At 61.5% G+C, this 20,759-nt stretch overlaps 1 protein-coding gene across 1 annotated transcript in view; it reads right to left on the bottom strand.

Annotated features, from left to right (window-relative positions):
• Positions 1-2,502: 2,502 nt before the first annotated feature.
• NOTCH1 (notch receptor 1) overlaps positions 2,503-20,759 on the bottom strand; it is a 47,536-nt gene continuing 29,279 nt past the window's right edge. The window contains exons 16-34 of the mRNA XM_049895729.1: positions 19,366-19,485; positions 18,876-19,028; positions 18,030-18,258; positions 16,980-17,181; positions 16,192-16,345; positions 15,920-16,104; positions 15,363-15,495; positions 14,850-15,107; positions 14,666-14,778; positions 13,797-14,368; positions 12,757-13,188; positions 12,037-12,185; positions 11,152-11,368; positions 10,655-10,742; positions 10,415-10,580; positions 9,413-9,708; positions 7,235-7,382; positions 7,056-7,153; positions 2,503-5,664 (exon numbers count right to left, since the gene is read on the bottom strand). Of these exons, the coding sequence (XP_049751686.1) occupies positions 4,159-5,664; positions 7,056-7,153; positions 7,235-7,382; positions 9,413-9,708; positions 10,415-10,580; positions 10,655-10,742; positions 11,152-11,368; positions 12,037-12,185; positions 12,757-13,188; positions 13,797-14,368; positions 14,666-14,778; positions 14,850-15,107; positions 15,363-15,495; positions 15,920-16,104; positions 16,192-16,345; positions 16,980-17,181; positions 18,030-18,258; positions 18,876-19,028; positions 19,366-19,485 (5,219 nt within the window). The 3' untranslated portion in view covers positions 2,503-4,158. The remainder of the gene's footprint in view (positions 5,665-7,055; positions 7,154-7,234; positions 7,383-9,412; positions 9,709-10,414; positions 10,581-10,654; positions 10,743-11,151; positions 11,369-12,036; positions 12,186-12,756; positions 13,189-13,796; positions 14,369-14,665; positions 14,779-14,849; positions 15,108-15,362; positions 15,496-15,919; positions 16,105-16,191; positions 16,346-16,979; positions 17,182-18,029; positions 18,259-18,875; positions 19,029-19,365; positions 19,486-20,759) is intronic.

Below are 20,759 nucleotides of genomic sequence, written 5' to 3' on the forward strand. Positions count from 1 at the left end.
TGTATTGTAGTATAGTGTCCAATGTTTACGTTGGACAATGGGTGCAATACAGTTGTAGATATGTATTGATTCATAGTAAACCATGAATCTATAGTAAATTATTGATTAAATTTTTGCTGTGTGGTCTAGGAATGGGCCCAAGTTCAAGGTTATGTGAGAGCATGGTCGGTGCCTCGCCTGTTTCTAAATTGTGTATCAAGCTCAGAGTATAGGCCTATCGGACAGTGCTGCTCCAGTTTACCCAAGAGGCCTTGGGGAGTTTTTCTTCTCCCAAAAGAAGATGGCCCCATCCCTTCCCCCGCCTCTGAAGCAGGCAGGGAGGGAGCTGGAGAGGTGGACAAGGCCCCCACTGACTTATGTGTTCTGAGCGTTGGAAGCTGCAAGCTGCCAGATCCCTGAGACCGTGGCACCCCAAGGAGGAACAGCATCTGGGGTACGTGGAGTGGTGCCTGGGCCAGCCCTGATCTAGGGCTCCTGGATACCTGAGCCCCAAGCTGGAGGCCTGTGGGGACTGGGCAGGGCTCTCCAAGGGTGGAAGCTGGCCGAGCCGGTTGACCCCCAGTGTGTTGTCCTGAAATGGGGGCAACTAGCTGGCGGGACAGAGTGGTCACATCGAGGTCTGTGGACAGCAGGCTTGGGACCATGGAACAAACACCCTGCCGGCCTTCTTTCCGGCTCCCAGGGCCTGTCTGGAGCCTCAGCCAACCCTTCAAAGCCAGGATGGGGGATCCTGTCACTGAGTCGGGGACTGTGGGGGGCAGAGTGAGCACCCCTTTGCCCCTCAGGACCCAAGCATCTGGGGCTGGCCTTGCCTGGCTCTTGGCGGAGGGCGGGGTACAGCCCGTGCTCCCTGCCTCCATAGGGGTGGGCACGTCTGTCCACGTTGGCTTTGCACTTTAGTCTGGGATTTCTGCTGTGAGGGCCAGGGCGATTCCCAGCACGCCCAGCTTAAAGACGAGAAGGTTGAGGCTCGGAGAGCCCTCCATCTCCTCTGCAGCCTTCACCAGCTGCTGGGCTCTGACGGCTCCAGGGAGCCAAGCAGTCCTCCTTCGTAAGGCCTATGAGCCCCCAGAGGCCAGTCTTCCCTGCTCTGTGGGGACCCCACAGTTCCAAAGAACTTCTTGGAAGTTCAAACACTGCTAGGAGCTCTTTAAAAAAGAAAGAATTATTGAGGGGAAATTCATATAACATAAAATTAACCATTTAAAGGTGAACGATTCATTGGCGCTTGGCACGTTCACGACATTGTACAACTTCCCTCCCTATCTGGTTCCAAAGTGCTTTCACCAGCCCAGAGAGGACCCTGTGCCCAGTAAGCAGTCCCCCGGCCCTGGCCACCACTAATCTACCTTCTGTTTGGGGTTATACCTGCCCAGACATTTCCTTAGATGGGAGGTCCCTGCCTACTTATTTCGCTCAGCATAAAGCGAGTTTCACCCGCTCCCTAGCTCCTGCCCATACGCCATTCCTCTTGGTGAATAACAGCCTGTTGCGTGTGGACCACCAGGGGTTCATCCACTCGTCTGCTGACGGACACCTGGGTGTTCCCACTCTGGCCTTCTGTGATTAGTGCTGCAGTGAACACTGGGGCACATGTGTCTGAGTCCCTGCTTTCCAGTCTTTTGGGGACACACACAGGAGTGGGACAGTGGGGTGCTAGGGGCTCTTTGGGCCACTCAGGCTGAGCCCACTCCCCCTGAAGACGAGCCACTTCCTCCCAAGGACAGTCACTGCTCCTAGAATCTCTTGTGTATTACCTGTCCATGTGCCAGCACTGGGCCGGCTGTGGAGGAAGCCCCAAACTTGGGAGGGGGTCTTTGGTTTCCACTTGTCTTGGACAGATGGAGGGGGACATGTGGCCCCCCTTTGTCACTCTAGCCTGAGACCACCTGCCTGCAGGCCCCAAAGGTGTGGGGCCAGGTAGAGACAGAGGCCTCGGGTGGGTGTCCAGGGCACAGGGAGGGGCAGGGTGACCCATGTGGGGGTGGCTGGCAGGGACAGGGCCCTTGCTCATGGTGCACCTGGTAAAGACAGCTGCACCACACTGCCTCTGCGTCCCTACACCTCCGCATCCTTCACAGCACTGTCTCCACCCCCTGCCGCCCCTACGCTGGCACTCCAGGCTCCCAGTGCCCTTCAGTCGGGTCAGGGCTCCTCTCTGCTCCCCACCCCACCACAGCAGGGCTCCAGGGATGGATCAGCAGGGCCTTCACTCCAAGGTAAGAGGGACCAGACCTAAGTCCGGTATCATGACAGTGTGGCCCCAGATTCTGAGAGGCCCTCTGAGACAAGCTGCCACCTACCCCTGCTGGGTCCCCACTTCCCTGCATGGGGGTGGCCCAAGGGGGCTGCAGGCTCTTGTTCTAGAACTTCTGAAGAGACAGCGCAGCCGGCCTCGGCACCCTCTGGCGGCCAGCGTGGGGCAGGTCAGGCCACCTCAGCAGAGAACAGCCCTCCCATGGAAAATGAGCCCAGGCCACAGCCAAGTTTAAAGAAATCTGGATGACCACTGGCGTCATTTTTATTGCAAATCAGTTAACAAAAGAAGATGAAAAAAAAAAAACATCAATCACCTACAGTTTTGCATGTAGATAACTTTTTTAAAGTCTTCTTTTTCTGTAAACTACACTCTATTTTATAAAACACAGTAAGAATCAACATCTTGGGATGAGTCTGGTCGTGCCCACCGGGAATGGCTAGACATCACCTCACCAAGCCGAGGAGGCCCTGAGGAGGTGGGCCACACTGGAAGCCTCTTTCCTGTTGTGCTTGCTCTAAGGAGCTACTGTGCAGCAGCTGAAGTCACAGGGCCCGGGCTGCACGGGGCTGAGACGTGTTGACACCCTCGTCAGCGTGACACGCGGCAGACTCCCTCATTCAGATTTTTTAAACAAAATCCACCTTTAAAAATGTATTTACAGACATTTACTCTGCCACAGGCTTATACTTGATATTGCAAGAATATGCTCTGCCTGGCGAGCGTCCCTCCGAACCAGGAGGGGTAGCTCTGCCAGCAGGTTCCACACCACTCCAGGGGTCGCCTCCGCCGGGTGCCCCCGGAACCAACGGCTTCTGTGCACCCCAGGCTGGATACGGCCTTGGTGTGGGCTCTCTGGCAAGCTCCATATAAAGAATAGGAGCCAATCAAAGTCAGCTGCTGAGCCCGGGCCCAGACCGGGCCAGTCCACCATCCGCTGCACCTGGAGAACCTGCTGGAGATGAGGTGCAGGCCAGCAGGGATGCCCGGCAGGGATGGCCCGGTGGGTCAGCCGGCAGCGTCTTTCCCCAGCAATGGCTGGGGCTCCTCTGCGCGGGTCCAAGGCAGACTTCCCAGCTGACCTGTGCACTGACCTCTCCCCTATGATGTTTAAACGTCACACAGGGCAGGCGGGGGCTTCTGAAGAAACTAGGACTTGCAAGACCAGTGGACAACTACGTGATACTGAACCCGAAACAAAGATTCACGACTGGTACCCTGAAATGCACTCTCGGTGTACCCCAAGAAAACATCTTAAAAGCACGTCTTTAAAAAAATCACTTAAAAACACCGAGTCATGCCAGCTACCTGACTTTACTTTAGGGGCCACCTCAGGCAGCCTACTTTGGGTGCACACGAGTCTGCGTGCCACAGGTACGGGAAGGCGGGCCTCCTTGTTCGTCACTAGCTGCAGGTGCTGCTGGGCGGGGCCTGGGGACGTGGCACAGGCCCTGGGGACCTTGGGAGCTTTTTGGACAAGGCTGGTTTAAACCTCCCTTCCTCCTACACATCATTTCTTTTTGGACTTTGAAAAAAGAAATCAATAAATAAATGGCATTTATAAATCACGAATCTTTGTTCATATTTTACAAATACACACAAAGCGTCTTTGTCCCAAGCGGAAGAAACATACTGAGAACTTGTTTACGTTTACTTGGAGCCGATAAAAGTTCCTACCTGATGCCTAGAACACAGCACGTATAAATAAAAAGGCAGTGTTTCCATGTGAAACAAAAGTACATAAATAAATACTAAAAAAAAAAAAGGCTGAAATTCTTGTCGTCTTGATTTGTATAAAAACGTGGGTTTCTAGAAAGGCTCCGCAGGCCAGTGTCTGGCTGCACGCGCACACCCCCGGCCGAGCTTGGGAGAGGAAGCCGAGGTCCCAGGGAGGCGGCTGTTTACTTGAACGCCTCTGGAATGTGGGCGATCTGGGACGGCAAACTGGTCGGGGGGCTGGAGATGCCCTCGGACCAGTCAGAGATGTTGGAGTGCGGTGAGGAGCTGGACCACTGGTCGGGGGACTCGGGCGACGGTGTGAGGAACGGGTGCTCGGGCACCTGCAGCTGGTGGCTGGGCGTGTTGTCCGCAGGCGAGGAGGTGAAGCTGTGCTGGGAGGGTGGCGTCAGGAACTGGGCGGTGGTCAGGGGCGTCGCCAGCGAGGGCGGCAGTGCCGTGGGCAGGACCTGGCCCTCCTGAGGCAGGATGGTGTGCACCGCCAGGCCACTGGGGCCCAGTGGCTGCGCGTCTGCCTGGCTCGGCTCGCCGCCCAGGAAGCTCCGGCCCAAGTGGCCGCTGGCCGCCGAGCTCCCGCCGAGGTGTGGCTGTGGCTGCGGCGGCTGCAGGCGGTGCTGCATCTGTAAGTTTGGCGGCTGCGGCTGTGGCTGCATCTGCAGATTCGGCTGAGGCTGCGGCTGCTGCTGGACCTGCTGCAGTTGCGGGGCCGGCACCAGGTGTGGCTGGGTGGCCAGCCGCGAGTTGGGCAGCCCCTGGTAGCTTACCATCTGGGACACGGTGCCGGAGGAGAGGCCGCTGTGCAACGGGCCCATCACGCCATGCTGGAGGGCTGGCGCCTGTGGGGTCAGGGTGCCGGCCGCACCACGCAGCGGGGTGTACTGGCTCGGGACCCTGCTGTTCTGCAGCCGGGACAGCCACTCGCACTGCCCGCTCAGGCTGGCGGCTCCACCCACGGTGAAATTCATAGCGCCCCCCCCAGCGCCCATAGCGGTGCTGGTGCTGGAGGCCACCGGCAGGTGGGAGAGACGAGGTGGCCCGGCCTCGAAGGCTAGCCGGCCACCCCCGCCCAAGGCCGCCATCTCAGGCTTGGCCGCCATGTTCAGGTGCGCGAGGCCCAGGTGGGCGTCAGGCATGCCCGGCAGATGGTTGAGAGGCAGGGATGGGGACTGCTGGAACGGGGATGGCAGCAGGGGCGGGGAGGACACGTCTGACAGGTAGCCGTGGGGCGACTCGAGGGAGTCCACAGGCGAAAGCACGCTGGCGCCGTCCAGGAGGCAGCCCTTACCGTCCTGGGACTTCTTCCGCCGCGCCTTGAGGTCCTTGGCTTCTTTGCTGCCGCCGCCCCCACAGGCCAGGCCCTTGGTGCTGGGCTTGCGGGCCTTTTTGCCTGGCATGGCTGGCTTGAGGTTGCCCAGGTAGCCGTTGGGGGAGCAGAGCGGGGGCGAAAGGGTGGGCGCACCGCCCAGGCCGGCACCGGGCAGTGGAGGGCTGCGTACCAGGTTGTGCTCATCCAGTAGCCGCACAATGTCATGGTGCATGCGCTCCTGGGCGATGTCACGCGGCAGGCGGTCCATGTGGTCCGTGATGTCCCGGTTGGCAAAGTGGTCCAGCAGCACCTTGGCTGTCTCGTAGCTGCCCTCGCGGGCGGCCAGGAACAGGGGCGTCTCCTCCTGTGGGCACGGGCAATGAGGTAGCTGCACGGCTGCGGCACCCCACCACGGCTGGGCCCATCCTGACCCGCCCCAGGCTCCCCACATGCACCAGCCCAACCGAGCCCTTCCTGTAGGATCCTAGATTGAACATCAGCAATGCTTGACCTTTTGGGGGGTCACAGACCCCATGAGAACCCAAAACATAAAATGTTGCAGTGATTCCAGGCGTGTGGGGAGACTACTAGTAGGAATCAACTCAACAGCAATGGGTTTTTGGGTTTTTTTGGTGAGGCCCCGGGAGCCAGGCAGGGGCCCCCGTCCAGATGGCCCCAAGTGACCCTGCCATCTTAGCTTCTCTGGGTCTTGGCTTCGCGTCTCCAAGCGGACACACCACACATCCCCTCTGAGGCCACCACGTGGGGAGCGACAAAGTCCATAAGGGGCCTGTGGTACCTCCCTGGCACACACAAGGCCTTAGCTATGGCCACAGCCACACCTGACCCCTTTCGCTGGTCCCACTGAATCTGGGCTCAGCCACTGCCAGGAGGTGGGGACCATGATCCTGGACCTACCACCTGGCACACATACTGAGAGACCCAGGAAACACTGGGGGACCCAGGTCCACAACTCTCCCATGCCCCCATTTCAGGGCGACCCCCTGGCTGACATGTGCAGTGGAGGTGGTGTCTGCGCTTGTGTGCCCCAACACCCAAGATGCCCTACAGCGAGTGTGTGGCAGCAGTGGGCTTCCAGAGACACGGGGGTGAGGGGGCCTTGCATTAGAATAGGGGCAGGGAGCACAGCACAGCTTCCTTAGCCACGTGTGAGCGAGACAGGCGTCTGTGTGGGGCAAAGGTCTGCTCACTAACACGAGGCCTAGATCATTGTGTGCCCACCCCCTATGGAGCCACACTACCTGGCTACTGCTCCTCAACAGCTGAGGGGACCCGGTGAGGATGGCAGTGGCCACTTGTCCACTGAGCAGGGAGGCCAGCCGGACCCTGTGCCTGACCTGTTTGTACCTCGGCATCTCACTGTGACCAGTGGGTCAGGGAGGACCCTCGCTGTATAAGCTAGCAAACTGAGGCAAGTCATTGAAGTCACTTGCTTGGGGTCCTACAACCAGGAGGTGGATCTGGCTGGTGTGACTGGCCCCACCCTGTGAAACTGACCCTCTGCCCCACAGCCCAGCCCCATGTGACCTCAGGCCCCCAACTCACATGACCTCGGCCCCCTGCCCACTATGCCCTGGCCCATATGGCCCAGGCACCCTGTGGTCTCAGCCCCCTGCCCCTCGTGGCCTAGCCCCATATGACCCAGGTACCCTGTGGCCTCAGGCTCCTGCCCCCTGCAGCCTGGCCCCTTATGACCCAGGCACCCCACAGCCTAGGCCCCCTGGCCCTGCCCACCTTGTTGTTCTGCATGTCCTTGTTGGCCCCATTCTTGAGGAGTACGACCGCGGCATCCACGTTGTTCACGGCGGCAGCCCAGTGCAGGGCCGACTTGCCTGCAGGAGCAGACCAAGGGCGCTGAGCAAAGCAGCCGTAGCCCACTGCTCCCACCATCCCGCCACAGCCGGGGCACTTACCCAGGTCGTCTGCGGCATTGACATCGGCATGTGAGTTGATGAGGTCCTCTAGCATACCCTCCACAGCCAGGCGGGCGGCCAGGATCAGCGGCGTGGTGCCGTCGTGCATACGGGCATCCAAGTCTGTGGCTCGGTTCCGGATCAGGATCTGGGTGGCGGCAGGGACTTAGGCAGGGCTCGGGACAACGATTGTTTTCCCAGTCCCAACGGCCTCGTCCCACCCAGACCAGCCCATGGGGACAGCAGGGGCCAAGCAGGCCTCGTGCGACCATCCACTCCCCCTGGGACAGAGCAGTGTGGTCAGGGCCCCCTAAGCACACACAGCGCAGCGGTGGGGAGGTGGGGGAGGTGACTTTCTTGCCGATGCCACGCCCCCTGGGCACGCCAAGGCGGTTATTATGGGGGCCCTGTGTCACCGATGGAAACCCTGGTGGTGCAGTGGTTAAGAGCTACAGCTGCTAACCAAACGGTCAGCAGTTCAAATCCACCAAGTGCTCCTTGAAAACCCTATAAGACAGTTGTACTCTGTGCTACAGGATTGCTATGAGTTGGAATCTACTCGATGGCAACAGGTTTCGTTTTTTGGTTTGGTGTCACTGACACCAAAGGGGTCACATCTGCCGGCAGTGGGAAAAACAAGTGGCAAAGCACACTAAGCATGGTACATTCCTGCACAGCACCATGGGAATTTACGCCAGGCGGCCAGGAGGGTGCCAGGGCTGCCTCAGGGTGCTCTGACCTCCCTCTCTCAAGGCTCATCTCAATTTCCAATTTCTATACGGTGGCAGCCAGTCACTTGAGTTAAAAATTGTCTGAAAATTAAAAGCTCTGCGTGACTCCCCGTAAGTGCGCATCCATGCAGACGGGGCTGTGCAGGTGGGGCTGGGGATGGTCTGGGTGTGTATATCTGTGCAGACGGGGCTGTGCAGGTGGGGCTGGGGACGGTCTGGGTGTGTATATCCGTGCAGGTGGGGCTGGGGATGGCCTGGGTGTGTATATCTGTGCAGGTGGGGCTGGGGACGGCCTAGGTGTGTATATCTGTGCAGGTGGGGCTGTGCAGAGCAGGGCTGGGGACGGTCTGGGTGTGTATATCTGTGCAGGTGGGGCTGTGCAGAGCAGGGCTGGGGATGGCCTGGGTGTGTGTATCTGTGCAGGTGGGGCTGTGCAGAGCAGGGCTGGGGACGGTCTGGGTGTGTGTATCTGTGCAGGTGGGGCTGGGGATGGTCTGGGTGTGTATATCTGTGCAGGTGGGGCTGGGGACGGCCGGGGTGCGAACATCCACACAGAAGGGACTGCGCAGAGTGGGGCTGGGGACGGCCTGGGAGTCAGCAGCAGGGCAGCGGCTGGGAAAAGCAGCCTCTGCTGGGACTCCCTGGAGACGAGGGCATCCAAATCCCTCCATCTGCCCGCACGGGCTCCCAGCAAGCCAGGGCCCCAGGTGTGCAGGCAGCACAGCCTTTAAACCTTCCTTTCACTGCCTCCGGCAGCGCCTCAAGCCACGGCCGCTGCTTCCAGGGGAGGGGTAAGGAGGCCCGAGTGCCAAGGCCACAGGGGGCCGCTGTTGGGGGAGCTGAGACTGAGGGCCATCCCTGAGACTGGGGCCATCTGGGGCAGGGTGGCGACCTCACTGCAGGCTCCCCAGATCCTTGCAGCACCACCTCAGGCCTGGCTTTCCCGAGAGGACACCGGCTAGGTGGGTGTTAGCATCCCCAAAAGTTACGTGGTGGGCCTAACCCTGTACCTGTGAAGGGAATTCTATTTGGAAACCTTTGTTTTCTTTTGTCACGTTAACGAGGGCACACAAGGTACGCTGGGTGCTAAATCTAACCCCTTCTGAGTGGTATATCATGAGAGCGGAGCAGACAGATGCAGGGAAAGGCCAAGCGACAGTGGACACAGTTCACCCACGAGTAGCAGAGGAAGCCCGAGGATTGTGGCAGCCCTCAGAAACCAGCACAGAGACTGCTGAAGGAAAAGACAAGGCCAACACCCCGAACTGGACGGAGTCCCCAGAGCTGCCAAACAATACACATCTGTTCCTCAAGGCCGCTCACGTGATGGCTGTCTCAGGACACTAAGAGACCAGGCAGGGCACTCCCTGAGCCTTGCCACCCTCCAGGGAGCAGAGGTGTAGGATGGATGGGTAGTGTAGCATGGCTCCCACTTTACCATGCTCACCTGGAAGACACCCTGTGCGTCGGCAGACACGGCAGCATGCAGCGGGGTCCGCCCCATGTTGTCCTGGATGTTGGCGTCGGCGCTGGCCTCCAGCAGACGCTTGGCAGCGTCAGAGCGTGAGTAGCGGGCGGCCAGGTGCAGGGCGGTCTCACCAGTGCGGTCGGTCTGGTTGTGCAGGCTGGCGCCCTGATAGATGAAGTCTGAGATGACAGCCGGTGCGTCCTCCTCCTCTTCGCTGTTTCCCGTCTCCAGGCCCCCTCCGCTGCAGGAGGCGATCATGAGGGGCGTGAAGCCATCTGCAGGAGGGACAGAGATGGGACGGCTCAATCGGGACAGCCGTGTACACCCTTGCCTGACTGCGGCCTCTAGGGATGGACCACAGGCCCAAGCTGGTCTGGTGGCCAAGTGGACACGTGGCCCAGTGCACGCAGCCCCCCTGCAGCCACACTGTGTGGACCTCACTGCTTTGCTTCCTGAGCTGCAAAGACCATTCAGTGGCCAACTGCTTGGAGGACGGCAGCGTAACCACACTGAGCTAGGGAGAGGCCTTTGGGAAAGAAATTCGCGGGCAGCGTGACCTGGAGGGTCGCTGGGGAGGGAGGCAGTGGGAACACAGGATGATCTACTTTCTGTGCCGCTCAGAGTGGGAAACACCCAGAGGACCAGAATGCCCTGCTCCCCCTCACAGTGCTCAGCTCCCAGAGACTGGTCCCACTGGGCTTGGAGGGGAAGGTGCGAGGCCAGCCATAGGGTCAGGGAAGAGCAGGTTGCTGAACCCCTGGGCAGGGGAGGGGAGGGCAGTGGGTGGTTCGGTAGAAAGTATGGTATATGGATGGATGTGGGTGGACAGGTGGGTGGGTGGTAGTAGGGTGATGGGTGGGGGGAAGGGTGGCAGGTGGGTAGGGGTGGGTGGACACGTGGTGGGTGGCAATAGGGCGGTGGGTGGGGGAAGGGTGGTGGGTGAGCAGGTGGGGGTGGGCAGGCGGCAGGAGTGGTGCTCACCAGGCCCTCGGACGTTGACGTCCATGCAGTCAGCGTCGACCTCGCCTTGGGGTGGCGTTGGGGCCATGGAAGACACACGCAGGTCGGCAGCATCCAGGTGCTGCTGGGTCCACTGCCTGTGGTCTGTCTGGTCGTCCAGGTCAGGCAGGACCACCTGCTCTTCAAACTACGGGGCAAAAAGCCACGTCAGCCAGGCCCAGCTGGGCGGGTGCGTGGGGAGCAGCGGGCATCCCAACTTACCCGGAACTGCTTGGTGTCCAGGTCATCGTCCCCCCACTCATTCTGGTTGTCATCCATGAGAGCGCCATCCGAGACATTCTTCAGAGGCCTGGGGGCAGGGTGGGGTGAGACTGAGAGGATACTAGAAAACACCCCCAAGGCATGGGGGCTCCATGGGACTGGGCGGGGGGCAGGCCCTGATGGAGAGTGACCAGGTCTCCTGAAATACGCTGAAGGGCCATAGGTCGTAGGGGGTAGTCCATGGTGGTGGTGGGGAGGACTAGGTCCTCTCAGGCCATGCAGCGGGGGCGCCCACGGTCTGTGGGGGACCAGGTCCCACCTGTGCCATACTGTGTGGGGCAGGCCCTGATAGTGGAGTGATTAGGTCCCCCCAGAATTTGTGGGTCTGAGACGGCAGGCCTTGGTATGTGTCGGGGGTATGCTGAGGGTGGGGGGACCCATGGGTCTGCGGGGGGCAGCCTCCTGATGTGGGGATCCTGCCCCACACTCCCACTTACTTGAGGCCCACGGAATCCTCCCCGAGGGGCTCCCGCCGCTTCTTCTTGCTGGCCTCCGACACCTTGAAGCCCTCGGGGAACCAGAGCTGGCCGTGCTGCCGCCGACGCTTTCGGGAGAGTAGCACCCCACAGCCCACGAAGATGAGCAGCACAAAGGCCGCCGCAGCCACGTACATGAAGTGCAGCGGTGCGGGCGCCGGCGGCTCCACGCTCTCACCTACGGGTACAGGGGCCGCCGGCCGGCGCCCGGGCATCAGGCTCCGACTCCACGGCCGGGCGCGGCAGACTGGATCTGCGGCTGGGTGCCTCTCTGCTCTCCCATCCCGCCCCCCAAAATAAGGTCATTTTCTGCGCGGTTAATCAGAATTGCAAACTATCGCTAAATTCTCTCCTGCAGGCCGACTCTATCTGGAGACAGCGTTCGCCCTTCTGCTTTACGGAGAGGGATTAGCCAACTTCAAATCACTGCGCTCTCATCGAGCAGTTAAGACAAAGGATTTAGGGGGATTTTCGAGATACAAACTTCAACACTTCACATGACACCGATCAATTCTTCCCCCTCTCTCTCTCTCTCTCTTTTAGAAAAAGCTATAATGATTTTGAAATAATACCCAACAAAGAGAAGTCGTGGAAAGGGGTGGGAGAGAGCACGACTCCCACATGCAGGCAGATATTCATCCCCCTGGCCAGGTGGCACATGCCAAAGGGAGTTCCAGGGGGCTCCCCTGAACTCCAGTGGCACTCTGTGCCCCCGATGGTGACAAGCACGGACGGCAGCGGCATCTGGGGAGTGGGAGACGTAACCCTGCCCACAGACTCTTGCCGATCACGAGCAGAGAGCTGCCATGGAACCTAGTGGGGCGGGGGTGCTCAGGGTCCACTCACTCTGCACAGCTTCGATCTTGTAAGGGATGTTGAGGCTGCCCAGCGAGGCGAGTGCCCCCAGGAAGGCGGCCACGTCTGTGGCACTTTGGAAGCACTGGGAGGACAACTGAACGCACTGCCGGTTGTCGATCTCCAGGTACACGATGGACCTGCGGGGGCGCCTGGGTCAGAGCCCTCCCCAGGACGTCCCGAGGGGGCAGCGGGCCGGGACTGGACGGGGAGGCTTGGAGGCAGCTGTCCCACTACTCTGGGCACACAAGGTGCTCACTGCGAATGCCCCTCCTCAGGGGTGCTTCCAGGCCCAGCCCAGCCCCGCTCTGTGGCTCCCCTGGTGCCATGAGCCCCCCTTCTTCATCATGGAAGGACAGACGCCAGGGCCCTGGATCTCTGGGGAGCTGTGCCGACCCCAGCTGTGGACCCTTCCGCATCACTCCCTACGCCACCTTCAGCCAGGACAAAGTGGACGTGTCGACCACCACGTGCTCACCAACGGTGTACGTGTCAGTGCCAGTGGGGCTGGTGGCGGGCAGGGTTTCAAACCCCACTGGACAAAGGGACAAAGTGTAGTGCGCAGCAGGGAGAGTGGGGTCCTTGGGGCCAACACCTGGGGCTGCGTCTGCCCTCACCTGTGCTAGGCCCTGGGCGGGTCCCAGGTCCTGCCAGAACCTCAGTCTCTTTTACTACAAAGCAAGGAGAACACGGCCGAGACAGGTCACTCACCCGCGGACGTCCATGGGGTCCAGCTCCCTGCGCCGGCGCCCACCCCTGCTGCCAGGCAGCAGTGCGGCCTGCACCTGGCCCAGCAGGGCGTGGGGCGCGGCGGCCCAGCCCTCCGCGGCCCGCTTGATGGGGTGCTTGCGCAGCTCCTCCTCGCGGCCATAGTACGGGAAGATCATGTGCTCGCCACGCGCGTCGCGCCTGAAGACCACGTTGGTGTGCAGCAGGCGGCTGAGCTCGCGCAGGAAGTGGAAGGAATTGTTGCGCAGCTCTTCTGGTGGCATTAGCACCACCACCACCAGTGTGCCAGCCGCCAGCCTCTCGGGCACGCGCTCCGCGCAGTCCAGCCCGTCCCACTCACACTCTGCGTTGTTGCAGCCTTGGTCGCAGTGCCCGTCGCCGAAGTGGTCTTTGCAGTACTGGTCGTACAGCGGACTGTGGGCGGGGCAGGCGCTCAGACCTGGCTGTGCCGCCCGCCCGGCGCCTCCCTGCAGCCCAGCCAGGGCCGCTGGGCACCTCCACCCGCTGCCCTGCCCTCCTGGGGTCACACCCCTGGTCAGGGTCTGCCTCCCACGCTGCTCGAAAGCCAGCTCCAGGGCCTTGCTCTCCTGTCTCCATTCCTGTCTCCCAGCCTCCGGCCACTAGGTTCCCTGACCCAAGCCAGCCCCATCCTTACTTACACTGGCCTCCCCTACCCCATCCCACCCAACACTCGCCTGCACCCGTCTGGCCCTGTGCTCACTTGCATCCCCCGCCCCAATCCCACGCTCATTTCACCGTCCCCCCATCCCACCCCGTGCTCGCTTGCACCCCTCATCCCACACCACACTCACTTGCATCCCCCTGACCCACCCCACCTTCACTTACACTGGCCTCCCCGCCTCGTCCTGCCCCACCTCCCGTCCTGCCCCGCGTTCACTTGCACCCTCATCCTGTCCTGTCCCACACTAACTTGCACCCCCTGTCCCGCCCTGCGCTCACCTGCACACCTCATCCCTCCCCGTGCTCAGCTGCACCCCCATCCCGCCCTGCCTCACACTCACTTGCACTGGCCCCCGCTGCCCTGGCAGTCGAAGCCGTCAAACAGGCAGCTGTCGGAGTTGCACTGGGCATCGCAGCGGCCGTCACTAAAGTACTTCCAGCACTGCAGCGAACGTGAGCAGTTCTTCCAGGGGTCGTCGAAGTTGAGGGAGCAGTCCCCACCGTCCCAGCCGCATGCGTGGTTGTTGCAGGTGACGCTGCAGACCTTGTTGCCGGCGTCGGCATGGCACTCGGGGATCTCACAGGCCTCATCGATCTGCGGTGGGGTGATGTCACGCCCGGCACCACCCCCAAAGCTGTAGTCCAAGATGTGGCAGTAGAGCCCGTTGAACTTGGCGGGGCACAGGCAGCGGTAGAAAGGGCTCTCGGACGTGGGCTCACAGGTGCCCTGGTTGTAGCAGGGGTTGCTGCCTAGGCAGGGGCTGCTGGCCGGGAACTGGCACTCAGGGCCGGTGAAAGGGCTCAGGCACAGGCAGGTGGGGCTGCGTGGGCCTGACAGGCAGGTGCCACCGTTGAGGCAGCGCAGGCTGCCACAGGTGCGCGCATCGTTCTCACAGGTGGCGCCCTCAAAGCCCTGGGGTGGGGGGATGCAGGGAGTCAGGGTGGTTCCTGGGGGCCACGAGCCTCAGCCTAGTCCTGTGGCCGGCTGCCCTCCCTCCAGCTGCAAAGCCCTCAAGGGGACCTGGGATGGCAGGGAAAGAGTGGAAATCCCGGCCCCACACCAGCTTGTGTGCTCTGCACAGCCCCTCAGAGGCCTGGGCTCTGGCCCCCTTGGGCCTCCCAAGAGCAGGTCAGTCACGAGACCATGCTGCAGTGTGGGGTGGCAGCGTAGGGGCTGGGGATCCCTGCCCGCCTGAGCCGCGGCACCTACCGCAGGGCATTTGCAGATGAAGCCACGGGCGGTGTTGGAAGCCACGGCACAGGTGCCTCCGTTTTTGCAGGGCTTGCCCTTACAGCCATTGATGACTGACTCGCAGCGGCGTCCTGGGTGGGGAGGGGTTGTGAGGAGCTGCTCTGGGGCCGCGCTCCCCCCACCCCGTGGCCCAGGCACCCACCAGTGTAGCCGGGCCGGCACTCGCAGTGGAAGGCATTGACGCGCTGCACGCAGTTCTGGGTGCCGCGGGTGTCACAGGGGTTGGACAGGCACTCGTTGACGTCACCCTCGCAGCGTTCACCCACAAAGCCAGGTGGGCAGATGCAGCTGTAGCCGCCCACCTGGTCCACGCAGGTGCCGTTGTTGAAGCACTTAGGGCTCCGCGTACCTGGCTCCACAGCCGGGATGCAGTCATCCACGTTGATCTCACAGTGCACGCCTGCAGACCAGTGCCATCAGGGCCATGGGGTGGAGGGCGTCCCCAAGTGCCCCTCCTGGTCCCATTGGCCACGGGCAGGCCTGGGCCACATGGGTGCTCAGGAAAGACAGGGTGATAATGGGGGTGGAGGCCGAGCACCACATATCCCACCTGGCCAGGACACCCCTCCTCAAGCCTCTACTCAGCCCTATGCCCCCCTGGCTGGTCTACCTCCGGCTCTCCTGGGCCTGTGCCCCGCCCCCACGCCGCCCTCACCCTGTGTGCCCCGAGGGCAGGAGCACTTGTAGGTGTTGGTGAGGTCGATGCAGGTGCCCCCATTCTGGCACGGGCGGGACAGGCACTCGTTGATCTCCTCGGAGCAGTTCACCCCGTGGTAGCCAGCTACACACTGCATAGGAGACGTGGGGTCAGCAGTGACAGGGCACAGTACCCACCCCTACACGCAGGTGGATGGCACTACATCAGCTGCCTCCTGCCCGGCAAAGCCTCACATTGGCTAGGAGACCTGTGAAGCCAAGAGGCACTGCCCAGGGTAGACGCTAGGACCTGTCCTGTGGGACGGGGTGGCCCCAGGACAGGCCTCAGCGGAGCCCAGGCACAATGTAGGGGAGGGAAACATGGTCCCAAACTTCAGCATACACCCCCTCCAAGAACCCCACAAGCCACCTCCTCCAGGCAGTCCTCCAGAAGCCCTGCCTGGCTCTCCAGTACCAGAACAGCCAGATTTGTGTCTGCAGGTTTACTGTTCCCTGCTCTGCCGCTGCTCAAAACCATGCTGGCCGAGCGACAGACAGGCAGGGTGTGCCGCCCACCTCGCAGGAGTAGCCACCCAGGTAGTCGGTGCAGGTGGCTCCGTTCTGGCAGGGGCTGGGCGAGCACTCGTCCACCTGATCCTCACAGTAGCTGCCGGTGTAGCCGGGCTGGCAGCGGCAGTGGTGGGTGTTGCCCGTGTCCATGCACAGCCCCCCGTGCCGGCACAAGTGGGTGACGTCGACCTCTGCGGAGCGCATGGGGGCGGTGAGGCTGGGCTTGCCCCCGGGCCCCGCACCCCCAGCCCGGCCGAGACACACCCCAGGGCCATCACCTTGCTGCCGCGCAGCCACCTCACAGGACACGCTGGGTACGTCGCAGTAGAGGCCAGTCCAGCCACTGTGGCAGTCGCAGTGGTACAGTGTGTTGGCCTGCCAGCACTTGCCGCCATTCTTGCAAGGCGAGGAGTCGCACCAGTGTACCAGGCTCTGGAGGAGGTGGCTGCTGTAAGGCGGGTGCCTGGCTCCAGCGGCATTGGAGCCACAGCACCCTACTGAGGCCGGCTCCCACCAGGGCGGCCTTCTGGACGCACCTACCAGCTAGCGCGGGGCACATGCCCACGGGGGGCTTCAAGCCCAGGTAGGCCTCTACTCCTCAGAGGGGGAAACTGAGGCCATGCACCTCCCCCTCACTGTGCCAAGTGGCCTGGGCTGGGGGTCTTGCACTCTCAGGGCAGAGCGGACCACCCACCCGCTGCCTTTCCTTGAAGGAAGGTTGGTCTCGGAGTAAGAAACTTTATCGCGAACTTTTTATCATTGAGGCCTCAGGCGGAACCTTCAACGGATGGTGCTTTTTGATGCTTTCGCGTATTTTCTACATGAACACTGACTTCAGCTGTTTGTCACTCATCTCCTGCCCTCGATCTGCAGACACCTGTCACCTGCCCTGCAGACCTGCCTTGTCGCCTTTCCCCACTCTGATCCTAGAGGACAGCTCAGCCCAGGCACAGGGCTCCCATCTCCTCAAGTGTGGCCTGTCCCCCACCTGTGAGGCAGTGGCCCCCACCTGGGCTGCCCCACCCCGGGCTGTCTCACCTGGGCTACCCCACCTGGGCTGTCTCACCTGGCAGTTGAGGCCAGTGTAGCCCTGAGGGCAGGTGCACTTATAGGTGCCATAGCTGTCCTGGCAGGTTCCGCCGTGCAGACAGGGTCGTGAGTCACACTCGTTGATGTCATGCTGGCAGTAGCTGCCCGTGAAGCCAGGTGGACATAGGCAGGTGAAGGAGCTGATGCCATCCACACACGTGCCGCCGTTGAAGCAGGAGCTGAGGGACAGGGTCGCAGGCAGGATGAGCAGAGGCACAGCCCCTGAGGCCCTGCGGCTCTCAGTCCCCACCTGAGCAGGCTCCTCCAGGCCACCATCTCTGCCTCGGGCCCAGACTGTGGCCACTTACAGGGCTCAACCTGCCTGACCCCAGGGAGGCCCCCAACCCAGTGCCTGGGACCTCAGGCCCACACACCATATCGCACACCCCGCCTCTGCCTTCTTCATAATTAAGAAGCGCTTAACAACACAGGAAACCCTGGTGGTTAAAAGCTACAGCTGCTAACCAAGAGGCTGGCAGTTCCAATCCACCAGGCACTCCTTGGAAACCACATGGGGCAGTTCTACTCTGTCCAATAGGGTCGCTATGAGTCTGAATCAACTCGATGGTGGTGGGTTTGACTTTTTGTTTTTCTCACAACATGAAGGAGCAAGGTACTTAGGTAAAGAGGAACTGGAAACTGTATAGAAACCAGGAATGAGATTGACACTGAACATCGAGCTTCCTGGCAGCCAAAACAAAAAGGGAAATAAAATGAGTGGCGAAGCACTTGTCTGATGGAAGGTGGCACAGCAGCTCTTCAGGATAAACCACCATGCTTTGGTTCTAAGGCACAGGAGGCCTGAGTCACTACAGCCCTTTGAGGAGGGACATGGAAACACGAAGAACAACGCTTGGACTTGACTCAGCACTGAGGGCCATCAGGCAGACACCCTGCCTGGTGCACCAGGTTGCCAGCACACTGGGTGCAGCCCCTGTGCTCCCTCCCAGGACTGGCCGCTCTCCTCCTGCCACCACACCTCTGGTGGCCTCGAGCCCGGGACCGCCCTGCACGGCGCAGCGCCCACCTCTCGGTGCAGTCAGGCGTGTTATCCTCGCAGTGGATCCCGCTGAAGCCGGCAGGGCAAGTGCACGTATAGCTGTCAACGCAGTCCGTGCAGTTGGCGCCGTTGCGGCAGGGGTTGCTGGCGCACTCGTTGATGTCCTCCTCACAGAAGGTGCCCTGGAAGCCCGGCAGGCAGTCGCAGAAGGCTGCATTGATGCCATCCGTGCAGGAGCCACCATTGTGGCACGGGTCTGGGGGGACGGAGGGCGGGCCTGAGGGCGTGTACCAGCCATGCTAGAGGCAGACCGAGGCTGACACGCGGCACGCCCCCACGGCAACAAAGGTGCTTGGCTCAGGAGGCCCTTTGCCCGCAAGCTGTGCCTTCTGCCTCCCTGCACACAGGGTTTGTGCTCACCTAGGGCTCCCACCCCCCCGACAGGGCTTGACCACCAGACAAATCAGTTAGTTCCATCACAGTCTGTGCTTACCACGTGACCCCAGACAAGACATGCAATGTCTCCAGACCTCAGCTTCTATCTGCGGACCAGGTGGGGGGGCTGGAACCCTCCACCCTGAGGGTGACCAAGCATCCCCGCCAGGCACTGCACTACCATTCTACACAACTGTCTTGTGGCAGGGACCAGAGGTGCCACTGCCCTGAGCCACCCAGCTGGGATGTGCCTGGACGGACCTGAAGCTGGGCAGTCTGGCTCCAGGATCTTCCAGGAACCACCCTGCTTGGCCATGCTGGGGGGACCACCTCTCTGACCCTTCTTCCAGGCTGCACTGGTGGGCGGAGCCGGGGCCTGGTTCTTCCACTTCTGTTCGCCCCACGCCACAGCCACCCCCCATTCGCAGGCTCACTCACTCGGCCGGCAGTCGTCGATGTCTGTCTCACAGTTGCGTCCGGTATAGCCTGCCAGGCAGTGGCAGCGGTAGCCACCGTTGGTGTTCTGGCAGGAGGCGCTGTGCCGGCACGGGCTCTTCACACACTCATTGATGTCGATCTCACACGTCTGCCCTGTGGGGGCGAAGGGGGTCGTGCTGTCACCAAGGCTTGGCCCCCTATGCCTCTGTGCCCCCTGGAGAGGTCCCTCAGCCCTTGCGGACACATGGAAGAAGGGTGCCATGTCTTCGATGTTGCCATCTCTCACTTTTGGGCCAAGAAGGTTCAGGATGGAACGGCCCTCCCTCCAAGCGGTTCCTGATTCTAGAAGCTCCGTGGCTCGCTCAGCACCCGCCTGCTCATTTCCAAAGATGGGTGCTCCTTCCTCCTGCCTGCAGCCTCCCTGGGACCCCACCCTATCCAGCTCCCCCCAGGATGTGGCCGAGCGAGGGCCACAGAGCAAGCCGCCCACCTTGCCAGCCTGTGGGACAGACGCAGGAGAAGCTCTCGTAGTCCTCAGACTCTCTGCACTCGCCACCATTCCTGCAGGGGCTGGGGGCACACGGGGCCAGCACCACCTCACACGTGGCTCCTGGGAGCAGAGAAACACACGGTGAAGCCTGGGCTGAGGGTCTGCTTGTCCGTGCGTCATCAGACACCTTCAGGGCCTCACCAGAGGCAGGTGGACCCAGTGTGAGCTCCTGGCTCATCTGAAGCCCCAGTGCGGGGAGAAGAGTGGAACGAAGGCGCAGGGGCTGCAGACGGACCCAACACCAAGCTCCCAAATTACCACTCACTCCCCACAGGCTGGGCCTGGCCTGAACCTACCGCAGCTCGGGGAACAAGGGCTGAGCTGGGCTCATGGCACGGCGGGGCCAGCCTGGGCACCCTCCACTTGGCTGGGGACCATGTTACCTTGGGGTTCGCCATTGGGGAGCCCTGGCCAGGGAAGGGGCCTGGCTGACACGCCTCATGGGAACGAGGGCAAGCAGGGCTGCCTTTTTTCCATTCCCCCGGATGGTGGTTTCCTGTTTACAGCCCCAGGGCTGGTCAGGAAGCAAGGAAGCACTATCGTCCTTGTCACCACTATCTCCCCGGCCGGCCCTGCCATTTTCCATGGCCTTTCTTTCTATCGGTTTCCACAATGACCCGGGCAGGCAGGAAATTCGCCAGAGTTTCCGACAATTGTGCAAGGGGAAGCAGGAAGCCGGCAGACAGGAAGCAGTCAGCACAGGGCGCCCCACCCGCAGGCCCTCAGGGCTGAGACAGCGTAAGGCTGGGGCTTGGGTGAGCCCGAGCAAGGAGGCCCTGGGTGGCCGCAGGAGAGGAAACCCAGGCCCCTGGCATCATCAAAGAAAGCTCAGCTCTGGCCACGGCCGCCCAGCCTTATGGGGACCCCAGGGCAAGTGCCCCTGCCCACCTGGTCCGGGCCCTTGAGGCAGTACCCTCTGCCGCTTCCCGGAGAATCCGGAGGCCCTGGAGGCAGCGGAGACTGCTCTTCTTCACTACTCCATATCCTCTCTTCCCAGGAGGGGACCACTCCCAAGATCCCTTGGCCAGCCAATGGCCGGGTGGGCTGCCCTCCACACCCAGCCTGGACAGACGGTGCCTCGTTCCCTCACACCAAGAGGGGGCCCCTATCAGAGGGACCTTCAGCCTGGCCGATGGAGGGGAGGGCACTGGGCCCCAGAGGCCACAGCCAGGTAGATGGCAGGCGGGTGGACACCGGGCAGGGATTCGAGCCTTACCTCCCCTCCTCCCAGGCAGCCTCCCCAAATACAGCACTGGGGACACATTTACATTGCAAATGATCTCACTCTAACCTGAAGCGTGAATTGCACCAGAGGTGTACTTTCTCTTCTGTGA

This window comes from Elephas maximus, chromosome 9 (assembly GCF_024166365.1).
Source record: "Elephas maximus indicus isolate mEleMax1 chromosome 9, mEleMax1 primary haplotype, whole genome shotgun sequence".
Taxonomy (NCBI): domain Eukaryota; kingdom Metazoa; phylum Chordata; class Mammalia; order Proboscidea; family Elephantidae; genus Elephas; species Elephas maximus.